Source organism: Arvicanthis niloticus, chromosome 1 (genome assembly GCF_011762505.2).
Source record: "Arvicanthis niloticus isolate mArvNil1 chromosome 1, mArvNil1.pat.X, whole genome shotgun sequence".
NCBI classification, from domain to species: Eukaryota; Metazoa; Chordata; class Mammalia; order Rodentia; family Muridae; genus Arvicanthis; species Arvicanthis niloticus.
This window is the reverse complement of record NC_047658.1, coordinates 119,220,130-119,238,508: the sequence shown is the minus strand read 5'-3', so window position 1 is coordinate 119,238,508 and position 18,379 is coordinate 119,220,130. Positions and strand designations below refer to the sequence as shown.

The window sequence follows — 18,379 nt, the reverse complement described above, 5'->3', positions numbered from 1 at the left end:
AAAGAAATGGAGATTTCCCCAGAATTCTCATGCTGGGAGAAGAAAAAGGTACCAGCAAGAGGGGAAACTTGTCTCCTGAAAAGAGTTTTCAAGAGTTCTAAAAGCTTGTCAGACCACCTTACAGGATGAGACTAAAACCTAGATAATAATGGGCCAATGGTGGGCGGAGCCATACCTTGATAAGGACTGCTTAAATGTACTTAGTATCCATGACCCTCTATCTAAATTTTTTTTTTATCTAACTTTAGAACTCTGAGGTCGAATTTAGGTGACTCACAGAATCTCTTTACTCCTCTTCCCAGTACGACCACATTGAATAAATCTTTTTCTAAAGCTTTCCAATTTTAATTTGGCTCTTTCAATTGGCTTATTGAGGATGAGGTAGCCAGACCTGACTTCGGGTACAGGTTGTGACCCCCAACAATGACAACAAGCAGTCCAGGTTTTCTGGGCCACAGACCTGACACTTCGCTGATTAACTGAAACTGCTGAAAGAAGAGAACCATCTACTGCATACCCGGGCATAGAGAGAGGCGGCAAGGATGGGAACGTTTACGACAACTCAAAAGTTAAAGATTTCCCACTCATGCAGACCCCCAGGACCTCCTCCTTTGTTACACAGCGCAAAGCCACTATGTTACAAAGATAAAACAAAAGAAAAAAAGCACGAGGTTTGCGGGCCCAGCTATTTATTCCAGAGTTAACACGCTCATTCGGCTCTGCCTACAGATTCCCTCCGCCTTTTTGCCATTCTCTTCTCTCAGGGGGGAAAAAAAAAAAGGCATACCCCACCCCATCTCCGCTTCTCTTTCTCCTAGAACTCACGGTTTGCAAAAACCGCATCGTGGAAACCCAGCAACCAGACTCAGCACGCATGCGTCTACTAAACCCAGCCCCCGGGGCAGACGTCCTCCTTTCCACCCATCACTCTACCGCAAGTGCGTTTCCTGCCCGGTGCGGAAATGGACGAGTCTGACGTCATATGAAGGCGCCGACGGTTCCGAAGGCTACACGTGAGCCATGGATACGCCGCTGAGGCGCAGCCGGCGGCTGGAAGGGCTTAAACCTCTGTCTTTAGAGAACTTTCCTGACCCCGAAGTCTCTCGGGCGAAACGGGCTCTTGTAGATTTCAAGTTGAACCCAGAAGAAACAGGAGAGCTCAAGTCTCCGAGAGTTCCACCACTGGGCCTTGCGTCTCCCCGACCTCAGCCGGAGACTAGCCCCGAATCACCCTCTCCTACACAGGATGCAAGCTTTGAGTCCCCACAGAGGCAGCCAGAGCCACACCCTGAGCCCCTTCAACCTCATCAAGATCTGGGCCCGAAGTCACCTGCAGGACAGACAGAGTCGAATCCGGAATCTCCGCAACGAGAGCAGTCATCCAAATTATCTCCCGCACAGGGAGAACTGGACTCTGAGGCGGCCCACGCTAAGGAGGAGGTGATCCCAAGATCCCCCGAGCCTTGCCCAGGCCAGCAAGCACCGGGTCCCGAGCCCTCTCAACCAGCACAGGAGCTGACATTCCAGGCACCTAACTCCTCAGAGCTCCAGTTGGAGCCGAGCAAGCTGCCTCTGGCTGAAGAGACAGTGACAGTAAGTCTCAACCTAAAGAAGCGAGTTATATCTTCTCCCCAGGCCCCAGCAGCCAAGAAATTGAAGGAGAAGGAGGAGCTTCCTATAATTCCAAAGGGGAAGCCCAAATCCGGGCGTGTGTGGAAAGACCGCTCCAAGAAGAGGTAAAGTGGGGGTAGCATGGGCGATGTGTTGGGTTGGGTTCTCCGTGCATTTGGACCTTGCCTTCGCCTGAATGCTATCCCAGGGTTGGAAAGAGCTCGCCCAAGTGAAATTAACAAACAGGATCATAATGTCAAAATGCCCTAAGGTTGGGGAGGGAGATCCTCAACAGGCATTTCTTTATTGTCTCTGCCTTAGGCGATGTTCTTTTGAACTTCCTCCCCATCCATTTTTTATTGTGAGGCGGGGTCTCACTGTGTAGCACTGGCTGTCCTGAAATTCACAGAGATATGCCTGCTTCTGCCTCCCTAGTGCTGGGTTTAAAGGCATGTGCCACCTTTACCTTGTCTGCCACATCTAGTGAGGGAGGCAGAGCTAGCTATTGTTTTTGATAAAATGTATCATGGGACACTGGTTATATGACACTTCCTTAGGGATGGCCAAAGTCTTTCATAGCCAGCAGCACATGTAATCACATTTGATCTTTATCTGCCTTTTGGAGCAGGTGTTACTAGTATTGATGTCGTACATCTGAGGGAACTAAGGCTCTAGGAGGCTAATTGAGACACGGATGGGAGCATAGATATGATTGCAAAGCCTGTGAGGGGAAGGAACCCATTAACATGCTTTGTTTGACCAACTTCACTTGGGTCACAGTCTTCTCAAGACAGGAGGTCTTCCTTGTCCTTTCTGTGCTGGGACATGGAAGTGCTCAGTTTATATTTTTCAGTAAAGGAATGAGGAAGCTCCTATGGAAAAGGCATTGTTTAGGCAGCAGGGAAAGAGAAGTAGGGTTCAGTTGAAATTTCAGCTACTGGCCAGAGACAAGAACTCATAAACTGTAAGGGAACAGGGCATTAGAGTATTTAAGAAAATGACATTGACAAAGGGTGGACTGTGCCAGGCTTTGTGCAGGCTCTTTACAGAAGTCATTTTGTTAGATTCTTAAACCCTAAGTGTTGGGTTTAAGACCCCAAAATATAAAACATTACCTTTAATTAAAACCATTAAACAGAAGAAAGTGAAACTTCAAGAGAAAGGCACCAGTCAGAGAAACTTTGAAGCTGCTCCTTTCCCCTGTCCCAGCAAGTCCCAGTAGCCAGGCCACTGATGGCCACAGGTAACCAGCTGAACAGGCCCTTCGCTATTCCCCTCTGCACTGTTATCTGCACACAGAAGGGTGCTATGGCTGAGAGAGGCTTCCTTGCCCAGGGTCACATAGGCCATGAGTAACGGGCTCAGGACCAGACATCCAGGCCTGTCTTCATCTCCAGTAACTAGTGCTAAACATCAACTCTGCCTTGTGCTGTAGCCACCAGCCACGTGTGACTATTTACATTAGCTTTATAAAATGAAATATTGTGTGAGTTTTCTTAATAGGGACCACAAACCAAGTGCATTTTTTTACGTGGCGGTTCCCTTCCAGGACAGAAGAGGTGTAGATCATTTCCATGATGGAACATTGTTGTCACTGATACTCTAAAAAGACATAGCATCATGTCTTATGGCTCTGGCTTCTCCAGGCTTTTATCATCCTGTCCCTTCAGGATTCTCAAATCTCAGTTTTTAAGAGTAGAAAGGAAGTCCACAGGCACCCACTGTTTTTAGGAAGCTGTATCTTGAGCAAGCATGGAGACTTGGCAGGAGAGAGGCATGCTGGTATCAGAAGCTAACCATACAGTAGGAAGGGGACAGAACCAGGCTGCCTATGAATAAGCCTGGTGCCAACTTCCAGACTCATGTGTGCCAGACTCCTAAGAAGGGAGCAGACAGCTCAGAAACGCACTATTGACCTTTGTCTGGTCAGCAACAGACTGCCCAGCGTGCCTTCAGAGACAGGGTTGCCTCAAGATAGCCTGTAACAGGCAGGTAAATAGGAACTCCTACAGGAGTCAAGGTTGTAGTGTGGGGAGCAGAAGGGCCACTGTGAATGGATCTGCTGAGGAGCCTTAGGGTTCTGGGGATAAGATGGGGGAAAGAACAGGTCTGTGGAACGCCCAGCAGACTCGGCAGGTAATGGGGGAGAGACCAGACATGGAGGCTTGTCTTTATTTTATTTTTACTTTTTATCACAGAAAAGGAAAGAGCTGAGTTTTATGAGTGCTATCACCAGTTTCAACAGTTTTCAGCATTTCCTGGCCCAGCTTCATCTTTTGTTCCTTGTCCCTGCACTTACCCCTCCTAGAATGTTTCAGCACCCCTTAGAGTGTTCCTGTAGATGTCATCTCCATTCTTGTATGACTCTAAGAACATTTGACTCTCCAGAAAAGCCAGACTTAACAGAAATCCCCAAATCCCACTTTCCACCTTCACATCCCCCAAACTAGAGAATAATCTGAATTTGTTACAGAAAGGCCTTGTTACTGTTGTTTGGATGTAAACTCATACCCCTCTAGGGAATGAGCACCTCAGCCCCAGAAGTATTCACTTACAGGTCACCATGTTTGGTGGCAGCAAAACTTCACAGCTGAGGCTGTATGAGTACAGAAAGCAGCAAGTCCCGATCTACACTCAGGAATGCGAGGACTCTTGGAGTCTTGGTTAGTTAGTTCTTCTGTAGAATGGAAACAGGCCTACATGCTTAGCAGCCTGTTCCATCCTAAGTTTCTGTAGAAAACTGAATGCCAGGTAGGCAGGAGAGGACAAGAAGCAGACCCAGAGCCCAGTGAGTGCAGGGTGTGAAGGTAGCACCACAGAGGTCCCCTAAGTGCCTCCTCTTCTGCTAAGATTCTCCCAGATGGTTCAGGACAAACCCCTGCGTACCTCCTGGCAGCGGAAGATGAAGGAGCGACAGGAGAGGAAGCTGGCTAAAGACTTCGCTCGGCACCTGGAGGAGGAGAAACAGAGGCGCCGGCAGGTAAGGGACCATCCCTCCAAGTCTGGATCCCAGAGGCCAAATACATATCTGCTGCAACAGATACTGGGAATATGACAGACACAGGAGTATGACTTAGAGCCCATGGGCATGAGGGCCCCAGGGTTAAGAAGACTAGTCTAGGGCCATGATAGGATTCCTACTCAATCAATCATCCAGCTAAGCCTGTGCTCATGGACATGCAGGAGACCTGGAAGTAGAGTGAGAAGCCTGAGATAAAGACCAGCAAGTCATCTTGGTGGCAGGGTCATTTGGTGTGATGGGGTCAGGCTCCTCTCTGGGACCTGCTTATGATGAGGGAAAAGCTTGCCTCAGATTCGTTGCTGCCATTCTAGAAGAGACTCCCACACACCATCCTGGGGGTGGTCCCTACACTTTCCTTCCAATTTACCTCCCTTTCCCCCATCTCAGAACCAAAAATGTCTTCATTAGAAGTTCATGCCGGAGCCGGGTGGTAGTGGCGCATGCCTTTTATCCCAGCACTTGGGAGGCAGAGGCAGGCGGATTTCTGAGTTCGAGGCCAGCCTGGTCTACAGCATGAGTTCCAGGACAGCCAGGGCTACACAGAGAAACCCTGTCTCAAAAAAACCAAAAAAAAAAAAAAAAAAAGTTCATGCCCATGAGCTAGGAACTTGACTAACATGCACAACAGAGCCTTGTGCTCAATCACCAGCACCACAAAGGCTTGTTCCTAATACTGTTAGCCTCCAGGAAGTCTTGGAAAGAGTCCCAGTTTTACTTCAGCAGCCAGTACTGAGTAAGCAAGGTCATGCTGAGTTGGTTAGCAGGATTGTCCTCAGGACCGAGTTCAGCTGTCACTGCTAGTCTAGTGAGCCCAGGGTACAGAAGGAGCACTGATTCAAATGTCTTGTCTCAGATCTGTGGTCCCAGCTTGACCACTGAGAGGGACAGACCAATCACTGAGGCACCCCTCCACCTAGATTTGAGCCACTCCAGACCTAGCTGGCACTGAGGCCTCGTCTTTGTTCTTGTACAGCCTTGACTCCCGCTTGGCCACAACAGTTGCCAACTCGTGAGCAACTAGAGAGGTGCATCCTCCCAGCCTTCCTCCTAATACATAAGATCACAGGTCACTTCCTCCCCAAGGGCCCAGGCCACCCCCATGACCCCAAGTTGTCAAAGCCACGAAAGACCTGACCACATAGCAGTCAGTTGGAGCCACCATCCATGCCCTAGCCCTGCTAGTACAGTGGCAGCATAGCCAGGAAGCCTTGGACTTGCCATCCCCAGAACAGGCTCTGAGTGTCCCTGGAGAGCTGGTACTATCCCAGGCCTTAGTCACACACTTATTTCTTAAGTCAGTCTGCTGAGGTAGATCCTGTGGTCAACTTTACTGTAGAGGTGAGGAAGTGAAGGTATAGACTCAGCCACAGCCCCTAATTAGAAAGTAGAAGAATGAAGACTCAAGCTGGACCAGGTTCCTCCAGAGCCTTTTGACAGCTCATCCTATCCAGCCCTTCCTAGGGCCAGTTGTGGAGCCCAGCTATAACCTGGCCTTGTGTTCTCATTCTGAGACACCTGAGCCTGAGCAGAAGAAAACCTGGGACCAGCCCAACCTTCTCCCTGCCAGCTAGTGCTTGGGATAGTACAAGGGGCCATTCTGTCTGTGTGTGACTTCTAAATGGGAAGGCACCTGCATCTTGGCCCATTCAGTCATTCTGTGGAAGCCCCTGCCCTCAGGTGTCTTATCTGTTTACCTACCTTCTTTCTGATTTGGAACTGGGTACTCTTGGTGTGCTGGGCCTCAGTTCCAGGCCCACAATACAGACATTGCATCCCTGTTCTTCCCCAAGAAGTGCCTAGGCTGCTGGGCGGTGGTGACACACGCCTTTAATCCCAGCACTTGGGAGGCAGAGGCAAGTGGATTTCTGAGTTCGAGGCCAGCCTGGTCTACAGAATGAGTTCCAGGACAGCCAGGACTACACAGAGAAACCCTGTCTCGAAAAACCAAAAAAAAAAAAAAAAAAAAAAAAGTGCCTAGGCCTCTACTCTCTCCTCTAGGAGCAACCTGGATGCCAAGCAGGCTTCTCCTCCTAGGATTGTGTCAGTTCCCACTCACCAGGGCTCTGAGATACTAGGGCCATCTCAGCTCCTAGCCTGGGATTCCCTTTCTGTGTGTTTCAGGAGAAAAAAGAGCGTCGGGCTGAAAACCTGAGACGTCGTCTAGAAAATGAACGCAAGGCTGAGATAGTCCAAGTGGTGAGTACCCACCAAAGGGTGCAGGCCATGGCAAGGTGAAAGAGGGTTTTAAGGTACTTGGGGTCCCTGCCTTACATGGTCCATTGTCCTGCTGCAGTTCTAGGCCCCTGCTCCCCTTTTCCCCAAGACAGGCACAGGGTTCTCATCCACACTGATGCCTTCTATTTCCCCCTTCTTCAGATCCGAAACCCTGCCAAGCTCAAGAAAGCAAAGAAGAAGCATTTGCGCTCCATCGAGAAGAGAGACACCCTGGCCTTGCTCCAGAAACAGCCACCCCAGAGGCCTGTAGCCAAGGTCTGAGCTCAGGACAGTCCAGAGGCCTCAACAAACCAAGAGTCACAGCAAACAAGGCACCCGGAGCAAGCACACCCACTGTGTCACATTAAGACAGAGACTAGCCCAGAGGGAACTGAAGACTGCTGGGACTCGAGATTTACCTGTCCCCATCTTCTTTCCCATCTTTTCCAAAGTGCCTTATGATCATGAACTGTTGCTGGGTGGTAGCAGCAAAGCACATCTGTGCATTAATCCCAATGCTCAGGAGACAGAGACAGGCGGATCTCAGAGTTTGAGACCAGCCTTGTCTATAGAGTACAGGATAGCCAGGGCTACACACAGAAATCCTATCTAAAAAACCAAAACAACAAAAAAGGCCTTGGAACTATGAATTCTTATTCCCCAGTGAGCTGGTAATTCCCTTTCTTTGGGTCTTGAGTCTTACCCATGCCTGGAGGCCTGCTATCACAAGTCAACACCTCCATTTTTTCAGTGACACCTTGGCCACTTGTGCATTCTGCTGATTTGGTCATCTCAATCAACTGAAGGCAGCCCTTCCCTAGTTTGGCACTGGAAGATGAAAGTGTGGAGTTGCAGAGAGCTGGGTTTCTCTCCAGCACCCCTTTCCCACACTGGACTATAGAAGCCTTGGGGCCTGAGCCATGCCCACTTGCTTTGCTCTACTGCACAGGTGTTTATTGGTATCTGCATAAGTACGGCTCTGGGCTCCCAGAAATACAGAAGTCTCTGTCCCACTGGGCTTTCAGTATCATAATAAACCATTAAAATACATGGTGTGACAGGTACATTGAGTAAAGCAGGAGAGACTTGGTGACACTTTACTTTCCAGTTTTAGAAGAACCTGCTGCAGGCTTGGGGCCTGCTTGACAGAACTAACAACCAGCCTGGCCTTAAATGGTTCAGGAGATCCTGAGAATACCCCATCCCTGTTGCATATCTACCAGTTTCTGACATCAGCTCCCCTTCCCCTAGAAGGTAAAGATGAGTCAGCCAGCTGCCCTGCAGTCTACGGTGGGAGAACATGAGATGTGTGGTGAAGGTCCATGACTGATACAAGGTGCCCCTCCCACCTGTAGGCTGGAAGCGATGACTGCCAGGCCCGTTCCCTGTGAGGCAGCTAATAAGGGTAGGTGGTTCTCTCTGATAGAATTGATCCAGAGATACTGAAGGCCAGAGTGCATGCAGCCTCTGGCAGCAGCAACAGCCCTAAAACCAGACTGAAGATCCTGAGTGGGAGCTGAAGCACCAACATGGCTAACAAGCCGACTAGCAAGGTGTGGTTAAAGCATTTGTCTCTAGCCAAATGAGGGATTCAGAGTGAAGGTAGTTGGCTGCAAACTGTTTCTCAACCCTTCCTCCCGCTGACCCCCATAAACTATTGCTAATTGGCCATCTCCCTTTGCCCCATTCACAAAGCAGGGCCTTATGAGATGCAGGCTGTGAGCTTTACCTGTGTGATTACCAATTGCCTTGGGCCAGCTGCCAGGAAGGTAATAGAAATACAAAATCTTACCCAACCCTCATCAGTTACCCTAGCAAGATCCTTAGGCAATTAGGTACTTTTGTTGTTAAATGTGTGGAAACCTGGAGGCCAGCAGTCAGGAACCAGGTAACTCCTCTAAAGGCTACTTTTGCATCCTGCTGCTCCCAGCTCCAGGAAGGGCTGCTTCAGTTCACCTTACTCCTGGAGATTGAGTCGTCCAGGGCACTTTTACAAACTGGTTTTCTGGACACTACCCAGGAAGCTACAACCTGGGCCTTGCACTAACTGTACATTTTCAACTGTGTATCAGAGAGGTTCGGATGTGTTGGCATGCCATCAGGGCTGTGCCGGTCTAATCCAAAGTACAGCTCAATGAGCCCCGCTTTTCCTGAGACTGCTTTTGGACCCTCTGTGGGAGCTCTGCACTGCCACGCCTCATCCAGCGGATCAAGCGCGCAGGACGCAGTTGGGGAAGTCGGTCAGCCAGCAGGAGAGTAGAGGCTGGGGTGGCAGTGGAGGAGGCGCGGCGACGGCGGCAGCGGTTGCCAGACCCACCACTCAGATCGCTGTCCTCCAACAGCACGCTTTCAAGCACCGCGCGTAGCGAGCTCCGCAGCTTGTGCAACATGTCAGGACAAGTGAGCACATAGAGCAGTGGGTTGACCACGCTGTTGAAGAAGGCCAGGCTGGTGACAAAAGGCAACCCACGTGACGCGAGCTGCCGTAGCGTGCTGACAGAATGGGCACGAGCCTCCAGCAGACTGAAGATGTGGTAGGGCCCCCAGCACAGCACGAAGGCCACCACGATGGCCGCCACCAGGCGCACGAAGCGGCCTGTCCTCTGGTGACCACGGTGGTGCAGTTGCAGGCTCACGGCCACGTGGCTCAAGGCTATGATGGTCAGAGGTACCACGAAAGCCAGCAGGAACTTGCTGACCGCCAGGGCCTTCTGGCGGTAGTCGCACGTGGTGTCGCGGTCAGGCCCTGGATTCAAGAGCAGCATGTTGTAATAGCACATGATGCGGCCATCAAGCCGCGGGATGGTGTCCCTGAACAAGAAATACGGTATTGTGTTGAGCACCGCCAGAGCCCAGAGCATCAGGCAGACTCTGTGCGCGGCTGCCACCGTGCGGTGGTTCTGTGCCCACACTGGCCTCAACACCTGCAGGCAGCGATCCAGGCTGATGGCGCTGAGCAGGAAGCCGCTGGCAAACATGTTGAGAAAGAAGACCGAGGAGTGTAGCTTGCAGAAGGTGGTGCCCAGCTCCCACGAGTGGCCCACTGCCAGAAAGTAGGTGAAGAAAGGCAGGGAGGCGGCAGCTAATAAGTCGGACAGCGCCAGGTGCAGCACCCAGGTAGTGACCACCGTCTGGCGCATGCGATAGCCCACCACAAACAGGATGAGTCCGTTTTCCACCAGGCCCAGGAGCGAAGCCAGCCCGTGCAACAGCACCGACACGTGGTCAATATAGCGGAGGCTGGAGTTGCTGTGGTTTGGAAGCTGGACCATCTCCTCCAAGAGTGGACAGAGCGGCTTCAGTGTGACGTTGGCCATGGCAAGGTGGAAGAAAGGAGGGCTGAGCCTGGCACCCAGGAACCAGAAGCCTGCAGCCTGGGCAAGAGATGAACCTATCTCAGAGTTGCTAGTATAATAGGGTGGACACTGGGAATCTGTGAGGATGAGCAAGACAAAGGAGTAGTAGTACAGTTTTGGGCAAGCCAAGTGTAGTCTTCCTGAGCCTAACAGTCTCTAGTTTGTGGGGCTACTGGAACAAAATGAGGACAAATTTAAAAGGGCAGGGGGTAGATGGGGAAAATATAAGTGTGTGCTATGCAAGCATGAGGAGCTGAGTTTGATCCCAGCACCCAGGTATAAAATAGGGAGGGGATGGTCCATGTGCTTGTAATCTCAGCGCTGGAGAGATAGACAGGTGGCTCCCAGGGGCTCACTGACCAGCTAGCCTAAACTACTCAGTGAAACACAGGTCCCAGAGACCTTAACTTTAAAAGACGAGGTAGGGGACTAGAGAGATGGCTCCACAGCAAAGTATATACTGCTTTTTCAGGGGACTAGTGTTTGGCTTCCAGTACCCATATGGGGCAGCTCCCAGTTGCCTATATAACTCAGTTCCAGTGGATCCAATCTCTCTGGCTTCTACAGACAGTTGCATTCACATGCGTACCCACAAACACACACACTTTAAAATAAAATCTTTTTAATGTGGACAGATCCTAAGCAACATCACTCAAGGTTGTCATCTGATTTATACACACACATACATATACCTGCATACACATGTACACAATTTAAAATAATAAAAATAAGTCATTTTTTAAGGTGCTTCTAAGGTTGATTTTTGGCTTACACACACACATACACACAAGGGAACTGATATAAAACAGGCACTGTATCAATACTATTGCAATTACTATTAAGCATTCATCCAAGATCACAAAGGTCAGGCCAGGCAATACTCATTTTCCCAGTCTCCAAAACACAGAAGTAGACGGGAGGGCTGTACCACCCAGTCCCACAAGGCCTTACCTCTCCGCAGTTCCTCCTAGAGAGCAGTAATCAGCCTCAGAAGTAACTGCTGATTGGTTGATATCTGGGGAGCTGACCCTTCTTCTGATAGGAGAGGAAGATAAGATAAGAGGGACAAGTGTGAGACCTGGCTGGAGGAACTATCACACAGGAACCCACGGAAGGCAATGACAGTCCTACCTATCCCAGGAAACCCATACCCATTTACTCGCCCACACACTGGGTCAACACGCACATTAAGCAACAACTAAGGCGCTCTGGAAAAGACAGGTTCTCTGCATGCTCGAAGCCCCGTGGAGAATCCCAGGGCCCTGTATCGAAGCTGGGGCCAAAGAGAGCTAAGGGAATCATATTGTATACTCCCTGCATCAGAGAGGAAATGAAAGCAGGGTGTAGGGACTCGAGCTGTACCAGGCACCCACAATCCTCCAGGTACTGTGGTAGATCCTGTAATAGATATTCTTTCTCTTGGCTCTGGAAGAAATGTGCCAGTACTCTCTCCATCCCATTGTACAGATGAGAAAACTGAGACACAACTGTTTAAGTGCTTGTTGAGCCACCCAACACAGTCATGTGGAAGAGGGGTTGTTCAGTCCTCAGGCTGCTATCTATCTAGCTCCAAAAGTGGGATGATAGAAGAAAAGAAGGAAATAGGTTGCCAGAGACCTCAGAACTCCTCTTTCAAACTCCATTGGCCAGAATGGAAACATCTACTCCCTTCCAGAAACCACTGATCTTAATAGTGTGGAGCTCTGGGACACCAACCTGGAATATCCCTGACAGAATACCTCTTGGAGCTAGGCCAAAGGGAGCAGGCACGTCTGACCTCTGTGATCTCTATGAATTCTTACTGATCCTACTTTTTAAGCTTCAGCGTCTGCAGAGCAGTTATACTCACATTAATCCAATGAGAATAGCTTTTCAGAAGAGGAAACTGAGGTTCAGAGAGGCACAAAAGCTGGGCCAGTGCTGCGGAGGGAAACTGAGGTTTTCCTCTCAGCAGGCAGATGTGAGTTATTCTCTTTCTGCCTTGAGACATCCCTTCAGCTACATTGTCAGTGTCATAGGATGCTCAGAAGACAGCGTTGCTGCACTGTTTGGAACCACCCATTCTGACCCCTCAGGCTGCATGAAGACAGCTTCAAGACCCAGGATCTTGGGCCACCCAAGGAGCTAGGATCCTGTTACAGTGGGAACCCCAGCTTTTCAACACCCTGAGCTCGAACCCAACTTCCAGCTGGGTTAATTTGTCAGTTTCTCTAAGCTCACAGAGTGATCATGTCCCCTCTCCTGAGATAGCATGGTGGCCATGATTAAACGGCTCACACATTGGGTCTACTATCTAGCTAGCACCCAGGAAAACACCGTTCTTCCTTCTGGGCATCAGACCCCACCAGGCTCCTAAGCTTATCTCCTTGTCATCCTAGTTAGGAGTAGCCCTCTGTCTAGTCCTGAGCACACCAAGGTTGCCCAGCCCCTGGAAGGCTGCCTCCTTACCGAGCCACACAGTGGGCACAGTGAGCACAGGGTTGAGCCGGGGAAGCTGGCAGCTTCTGAAAGCAGCGGGACTGAGCACCAGGCGAGTGGCAGGAGGGGAGTGAGCTCAAGGAGGAAATAGCTGTCAGCCCTGAGGGCATGGGCGGGGACACTATGTTCAGAGTCTTTCATCTCCATCCAGGCCACCAGCCCCTGGTCCACCCCTTCTCTTTATGGAGAAGCCTCTGTAACCCAGAGGACAGTGTTAAGTCCTTTACTGCTAATCCCCGGACACCACGATTCTCCAAGGGGAAGCAGTCCAGCCCTTCTGAGGCAGCATGGGCCCTTGTCCCCGGAGAACTAGAGGAATCAGGGAGGGGCCGTGGGAAGAGCACAGAGACCCTTGGCCAGGAGGTCAGTCACTTTTCCTTACTGGGTGCTGCAGCGATGACCAGGAACAAAGTCTTCTCACAGCAAGTGGTAAGGATGAAATGGGGCAGGTCATGGGAGCGTCTGGAACATAGTAAATGTTCACAAAGGCCACTTCTTTCCCATCCACAGAAAGTGGGAAACGTAGGTAGCTGCTTTACAATAAGGAAAATAGACCTCAAGGCCTGGGGAGGAGAAGGTCGAGTCTTAGAAGTTTGCATTTTAGCCGGGCATGGTGCTGAACACCTTTAGTCCCAGCACTAGGCATGCAGAGGCAGGTGGACCTCTGTGAGTTCAAGACCAGACTGGTCTACAAAATAAGTTACAGGATAACAAGGACTGTTAGACAGAGAAACCCTGTCTTGAAAACCACCAACCACAAAAGGTTTACATTTTCTTATTGTCTGACTTGTGTAAGTGTGAATGTACACATAGATAATATGCATGCATGTGGAGGCCAGAAGACACCTCAACTGTTGTTCTTCAGGGGTCATCCACCTTGGGGTGCATGTATGTATGTGTAATATATGTGTGTGCACATGCATGCATGGTGGTATACATGTGTTGTGTTTGTGTATGGAGACCAGAGGTCAACATCAGGTGTCTTCCTCAGTCATGGTCCCCCTTATCTTTTTTTTCCGGGTTTTATTTATTATATTTTATGCATACGGGGATTTTGCCTGCATGTGTGTCTGTGCAACATGTGTATGCAGTGCCTTTGGAGGCCAGAAGAGGACATAGGACCCACTGGAGCTGGAGGTACAGACGATTGTGAATTGTGATGTGGGTGCTAGAGATTGAATCCCAATCCTCTGGAAGACCAATCAGGGCTCTTTAACTACTGAGCCATCTCTCCATCGTGTGTGTGTGTGTGTGTGTGTGTGTGTGTGTGTGTGTAATATGTTATATAAAATATATTTATATAAATATAAAAATAAATAGCATCAGTGCTATGCCAGCATGAGTGTTCCTCACAGTGCTTCAAGACACAGGTCAGCAAGGGCCATGGTTGTCTAGACCCTCAGCCACACAAAAAGTCTCCCTTCCCCTGATTCATGATGCTTGCAGCTCTTCCTAAAAGTCCATAGTCCTATACATTCTTGGGATAACACTCATCCATACCTGAATCTAGACTGTGCCTATAGGCTCATGGTTTGGTTTCCAGCCGGTTGTGCAGTTTTGTGAGGCTGTGGAACCTCACAGGCAGAAGGAGGACAGTAGGGTGAGACTCTAAGGCTAGACCCACCCCTTAGTTCCTAGCTCATGCTTTGATTTCTTCTTCAACATGATGTGAATAGCCTCCCCCACACATTCCAGTGCTGTGAATGTAAACTCTGCCACCCATTTCCTGCCATGCTGGGCTGAAACTCTCTAACATCGTGGACCACAATGAACCTTTCTCCCCTCAAGCAGTTATGTCAGGTATTTTGGTCACAGCAGCACAAACATAACTAGTACGTTGCCCAACCCATGTAAGCATGGGCAAGGCCATAAGGCAGTATGGTGCGGTGGTTAGGCCAGGACCTTTGTCTCTGCCATTCTCTAGCTATGTGACCTTGGGTGAATAACTCCACAGCAGTAAAATGTGACTCTTAAAAGGTTTTCTGGGTGCTGGAGAGATACCTCAGCCTCTGAGTCTGCTTCCTATTAGTCATAGGAGAAGGCTTAGAACCTTCTCCTCCAGTTCTAAGGAATCCAACACTCTCTTCTGGACTCCACAGGCAACTGTACATATATACATACACACACACACTCAAACACACACTCAAACACACACTCACACAACTAAAACTTAGGTGGGATGGGAGGGTTGAATGGAGGGAAAGCACCCTCATAGAGGCAAAGGGGAAGGAGGAGAGGGAGGTTGGGGGGGGGGGCGCTTGTGGATGGGTAACCGGGAAGTAGGATATCATTTTAGATGTAAACAAATAGAATTATTAATTAAAAAATGAACCTTCACAAGCTCTTCCTTCTGTTCAGTCTCAGCCTTAACGGAGGTTGGTATGCAGCCTACTGACTGAACTAAGAAAGAGTTCCTTCTTTCCCTAATAGACTTATCTCAGCATCAAGGCAGGAGGCCTGTACAGACTTCCCTCCAGCTCTCAGCCCACCCCTGAGTCCTCCCCGGCATGCCTTTGTGCAGTGAACATCCTGCACAGCTTCCATGGCAACCATGTGAAGGGGCTCTCATTCAGATAAAATCCTTTCTCTTCTGCCTTTTCTCAGTTCTGATTCTGTCATCACTGTCATGTCCCAGCCCTCCCTGAGGATCTCTTATTGCTAAATAAAAAGTTTCAAAGCCTTAGTAAAGTTACAATAACAAACCAAAGAAAGGGTTCCCTGGAGTGAGGCATTCTATGAAGTGAAGGGCTCGCACCCTCTTTCCCTTGTCCCTGAGGGGCTTGTGGGATCCTGGATGATCACATGGGGTGAAAAGCAGCTTCTACAGGCATCTACAGAGCCAAGCTCCTCTGTTGATGAGGTGACAGAGGTGTGAGAAAAGATGTCAGCAGGATGTGGCTCATGTCTCAGGATCTGACTCAGCACTGCCCACTTTAAGAGGAAGAGTATCTGAAGGGTGCCAGAGCAATGGGGGTCCTGGGGAGCAGGGTCACTGGTTAGGAGTGACAGGCAGAAACCATAACTGGTCAGTAGTCCTATTTAGCCTTAAAGTAGGAGGAGAGAGGCCAGTCAAAAGGAGATCAGGAGGCCATCAAAGCTGTCAGCCCTCCCTAAGATCAAATGTGAATGACTGACTGGGGCCTTTGGAAGGTGCTAACATAGCATCGACCAAAGCTTCCCTGGGCTGGGGAGAAGACCCACTCTGTAAAGTGTTTTGTCATGCAAGCATGAGGACCTGAGTTTGGATTCCCATAATCCACATGACCAGTCAGACACAGCAGCACACACTTGTAAGCCCAGTGCTGGAGAAGTGGAGACAGACAGGTCCCTGGAGATCACTGGCTTGCCAGCCTAACCAAATTGGTGAGCCCCAAGTTCATTTGAGAGGCCCCATCTCAGAAGACAAATATGGTATGTATTGGCTTATATGTGGATATTAGCTGTTATGTCAATGCTAACCAAGATAAAACCCCTAGAACCACAGAGGATAGGTATAGAGTAGGGGACTAGAGGGAAGTGATAGCTTTTATTAGAAAAAGAATAGATGGTTATGGATGGATGTGGGAAGCAGGAATGGGAGGATCAAATGCAGAGGGAGAGAAAATGGGGGGTTGGGGAGAGAATATGGGGAGAGACAGCTAAAATTAAGGGCCATCTGAGGGAGTAGTATGAAATCTAATACAGTAGAAACTTCCTAATATATACACATATGATGGTAATCTAAATGAAAATGCCAAATAATGGGGGAGATAATTTCACCTGACCATCACTTGTCACCAAATGAAGTTTCCAGTACCAGGATTGGGTTACATCTAACTGAGTTGGTAGCCAAGGGAGCCCCAAACAACCCAGGCTGTTACCTAGAATTATAGATCATGATTCAAAACCTGCCAGCAAGGCCCCACTATTGAAGACACCTACACAACTCACTGAGCATGGAGAAGTCAAGCTGGTGCCCATACGGAGCCTTCACCCATGTACCAGCATCTCTGGTACTTCTACTCTGCATGCTATCAAAAGAAAAACATACACATCGTCCCAGCCACACATTCTTTATTTACAGTGGTGTGCTGCCTGTGTAACAGCGGCACAAAGCTTGGGGAGTAACCAACCACTAACTGATTTCAGACTCACTCCACAAAATGAAGCCCATACCTGACACTGCTTCGGTGACCAAGAACCTGAGACTAGATAGTCTAGGGATATGAGGCAAGACCAAATACTACTGTTCTAAAATGGCAGTGTGGCAATAAAAGAACTCCTAATAACATTTCATCTATTCTTATAGATCAGTGTCTTGTTCAGCCACCATCAGAGAAGCTTCTTCCTGCAACAGATGGGAACAAATACAGAGACCCACAGCCAGACACTACACAGAGAGGGAGAGACCTAGGAACACTCCGCCATGAATGAATGTCACCACCAAATACTTCCCCTCAGAGCTCAGGGAACCTGGAAGAAGAGGAGGCAGAAAGAGTGTAAGAGGCAAAAAGTGTGGAGAACATCAGGAGAACAGGCCCTCTAAGTCAACTTAGCAAAACTCATATGGACTCACAGAGACTGAAGCAGCAAGCATGGGACATGCGTGAGTCTGGACCAGGTCCTCAGTGTATATATTATAGCTTCCAGTTTAGTGTTTTTATGGGATTCCAGAATGTGTAAATGAATAGGTCTCTGATTCTTTTTCAAATTTATTTATTTTATGTATATGGATGTTTTGTCTGCATGTCCATCTATCTACACACCAGAAGAAGTCATCTGATCCCATGAGGTCTCTGATTCTTGTGTCTTCTCTTGGGCTCGTTTCCTTCTGTTGGTTTGCCTTGTCCAACTTTGATGTGATAGACTTTGTTTTCTCTTATTATATTTTATTTTGTTGTATTTTTGAATGAATGAATGGATGAATGAATGAATGAACAAACGAATGAAAGAACTAACAAGTGAATGAAAACCTAGCCGCTAGAGTAAAGGTTAACAAGTGAACTATCATGTATGCCTTCTGGGAGAGGGAAATTCTGCTTTCTCCAAAGAAGTAACATTGAGTATATCAAGCACTTCAGAGCTGGTCAGGCCTCGTGTTCAGGAACAGTTAACTGACATATAATAGACTATGCAGACTGTGTGTGTGTGTGTGTGTGTGTGTGTGTGTGTGTGTGTGTGTGTGCGCGCGCGCGCGCGCGCGCGCTTTTATTGGGTACAGTTTGGTGGCTTTGAGTGGTTTTGGGGTTTTTTTTCTTGGTTTGTGGGGGGTTTGTTGTATTGGTTTGGGGGAGGCTTTTTGTTGTTGAGAAAGAACTTAAAGTTGGATGGACAGGGACAGGAAGAGGATTATGAGGAAGGACTTGGAGGAAGAAAATATATATTTAATTTTATATGTTATAATATATTATAAATTTAATAAAGATATAATAAAGAAGAATAAATAAATAAAATTTACTCTCTCTCTTTTTTTTTTTTTTTTTTTTTTTTTTTTTTTGGTTTTTCGAGACAGGGTTTCTCTGTGTAGCCCTGGCTGTCCTGGAACTCACTCTGTAGACCAGGCTGGCCTCGAACTCAGAAATCCGCCTGCCTCTGCCTCCCAAGTGCTGGGATTAAAGGCGTGTACCACCACTACCCAGTTAAAATTTACTTTTTAGTTAAAGAAGAAGAAGAAGGTAGAGGCCTGGTGAGAGGGCTCTCCAAGCATGAGGACCTAGGT

At 48.8% G+C, this 18,379-nt stretch overlaps 2 protein-coding genes across 2 annotated transcripts; one reads left to right on the top strand and one right to left on the bottom strand.

Moving 5' to 3' along the window:
* Positions 1 to 956: 956 nt before the first annotated feature.
* On the top strand, positions 957 to 7,897 carry Ccdc86 (coiled-coil domain containing 86). Its single transcript, XM_034523842.2, has 4 exons — positions 957 to 1,736; positions 4,462 to 4,591; positions 6,755 to 6,829; positions 7,010 to 7,897. Exons 1-4 carry the CDS (start codon positions 1,021 to 1,023, stop codon positions 7,127 to 7,129), a joined length of 1,041 nt encoding a protein of 346 aa, XP_034379733.1. The 5' UTR covers positions 957 to 1,020; the 3' UTR covers positions 7,130 to 7,897.
* A 121-nt stretch (positions 7,898 to 8,018) lies between these two features.
* On the bottom strand, positions 8,019 to 11,530 carry Ptgdr2 (prostaglandin D2 receptor 2). The gene is made up of 2 exons (XM_034523830.2): positions 11,155 to 11,530; positions 8,019 to 10,221 (listed from the first exon to the last, which is right to left on the bottom strand). Exon 2 carries the CDS (start codon positions 10,162 to 10,164, stop codon positions 8,962 to 8,964), a length of 1,203 nt encoding a protein of 400 aa, XP_034379721.1. The 5' UTR covers positions 10,165 to 10,221; positions 11,155 to 11,530; the 3' UTR covers positions 8,019 to 8,961.
* Positions 11,531 to 18,379: the final 6,849 nt, after the last annotated feature.

What these genes read in the sequence shown, in the direction of transcription:
- Ccdc86 (XM_034523842.2), top strand. Translation starts at nt 1,021, where the DNA reads ATGGATACGCCGCTGAGGCGCAGCCGGCGGCTGGAAGGGCTTAAACCT. An exon ending in AAAGACCGCTCCAAGAAGAG is followed by an intron (nt 1,737 to 4,461) that starts GTAAAGTGGGGG and finishes TCTTCTGCTAAG; the next exon opens with ATTCTCCCAGATGGTTCAGG. An exon ending in AGGCTGAGATAGTCCAAGTG is followed by an intron (nt 6,830 to 7,009) that starts GTGAGTACCCAC and finishes CCCCTTCTTCAG; the next exon opens with ATCCGAAACCCTGCCAAGCT.
- Ptgdr2 (XM_034523830.2), bottom strand. Translation starts at nt 10,164, where the DNA reads ATGGCCAACGTCACACTGAAGCCGCTCTGTCCACTCTTGGAGGAGATG.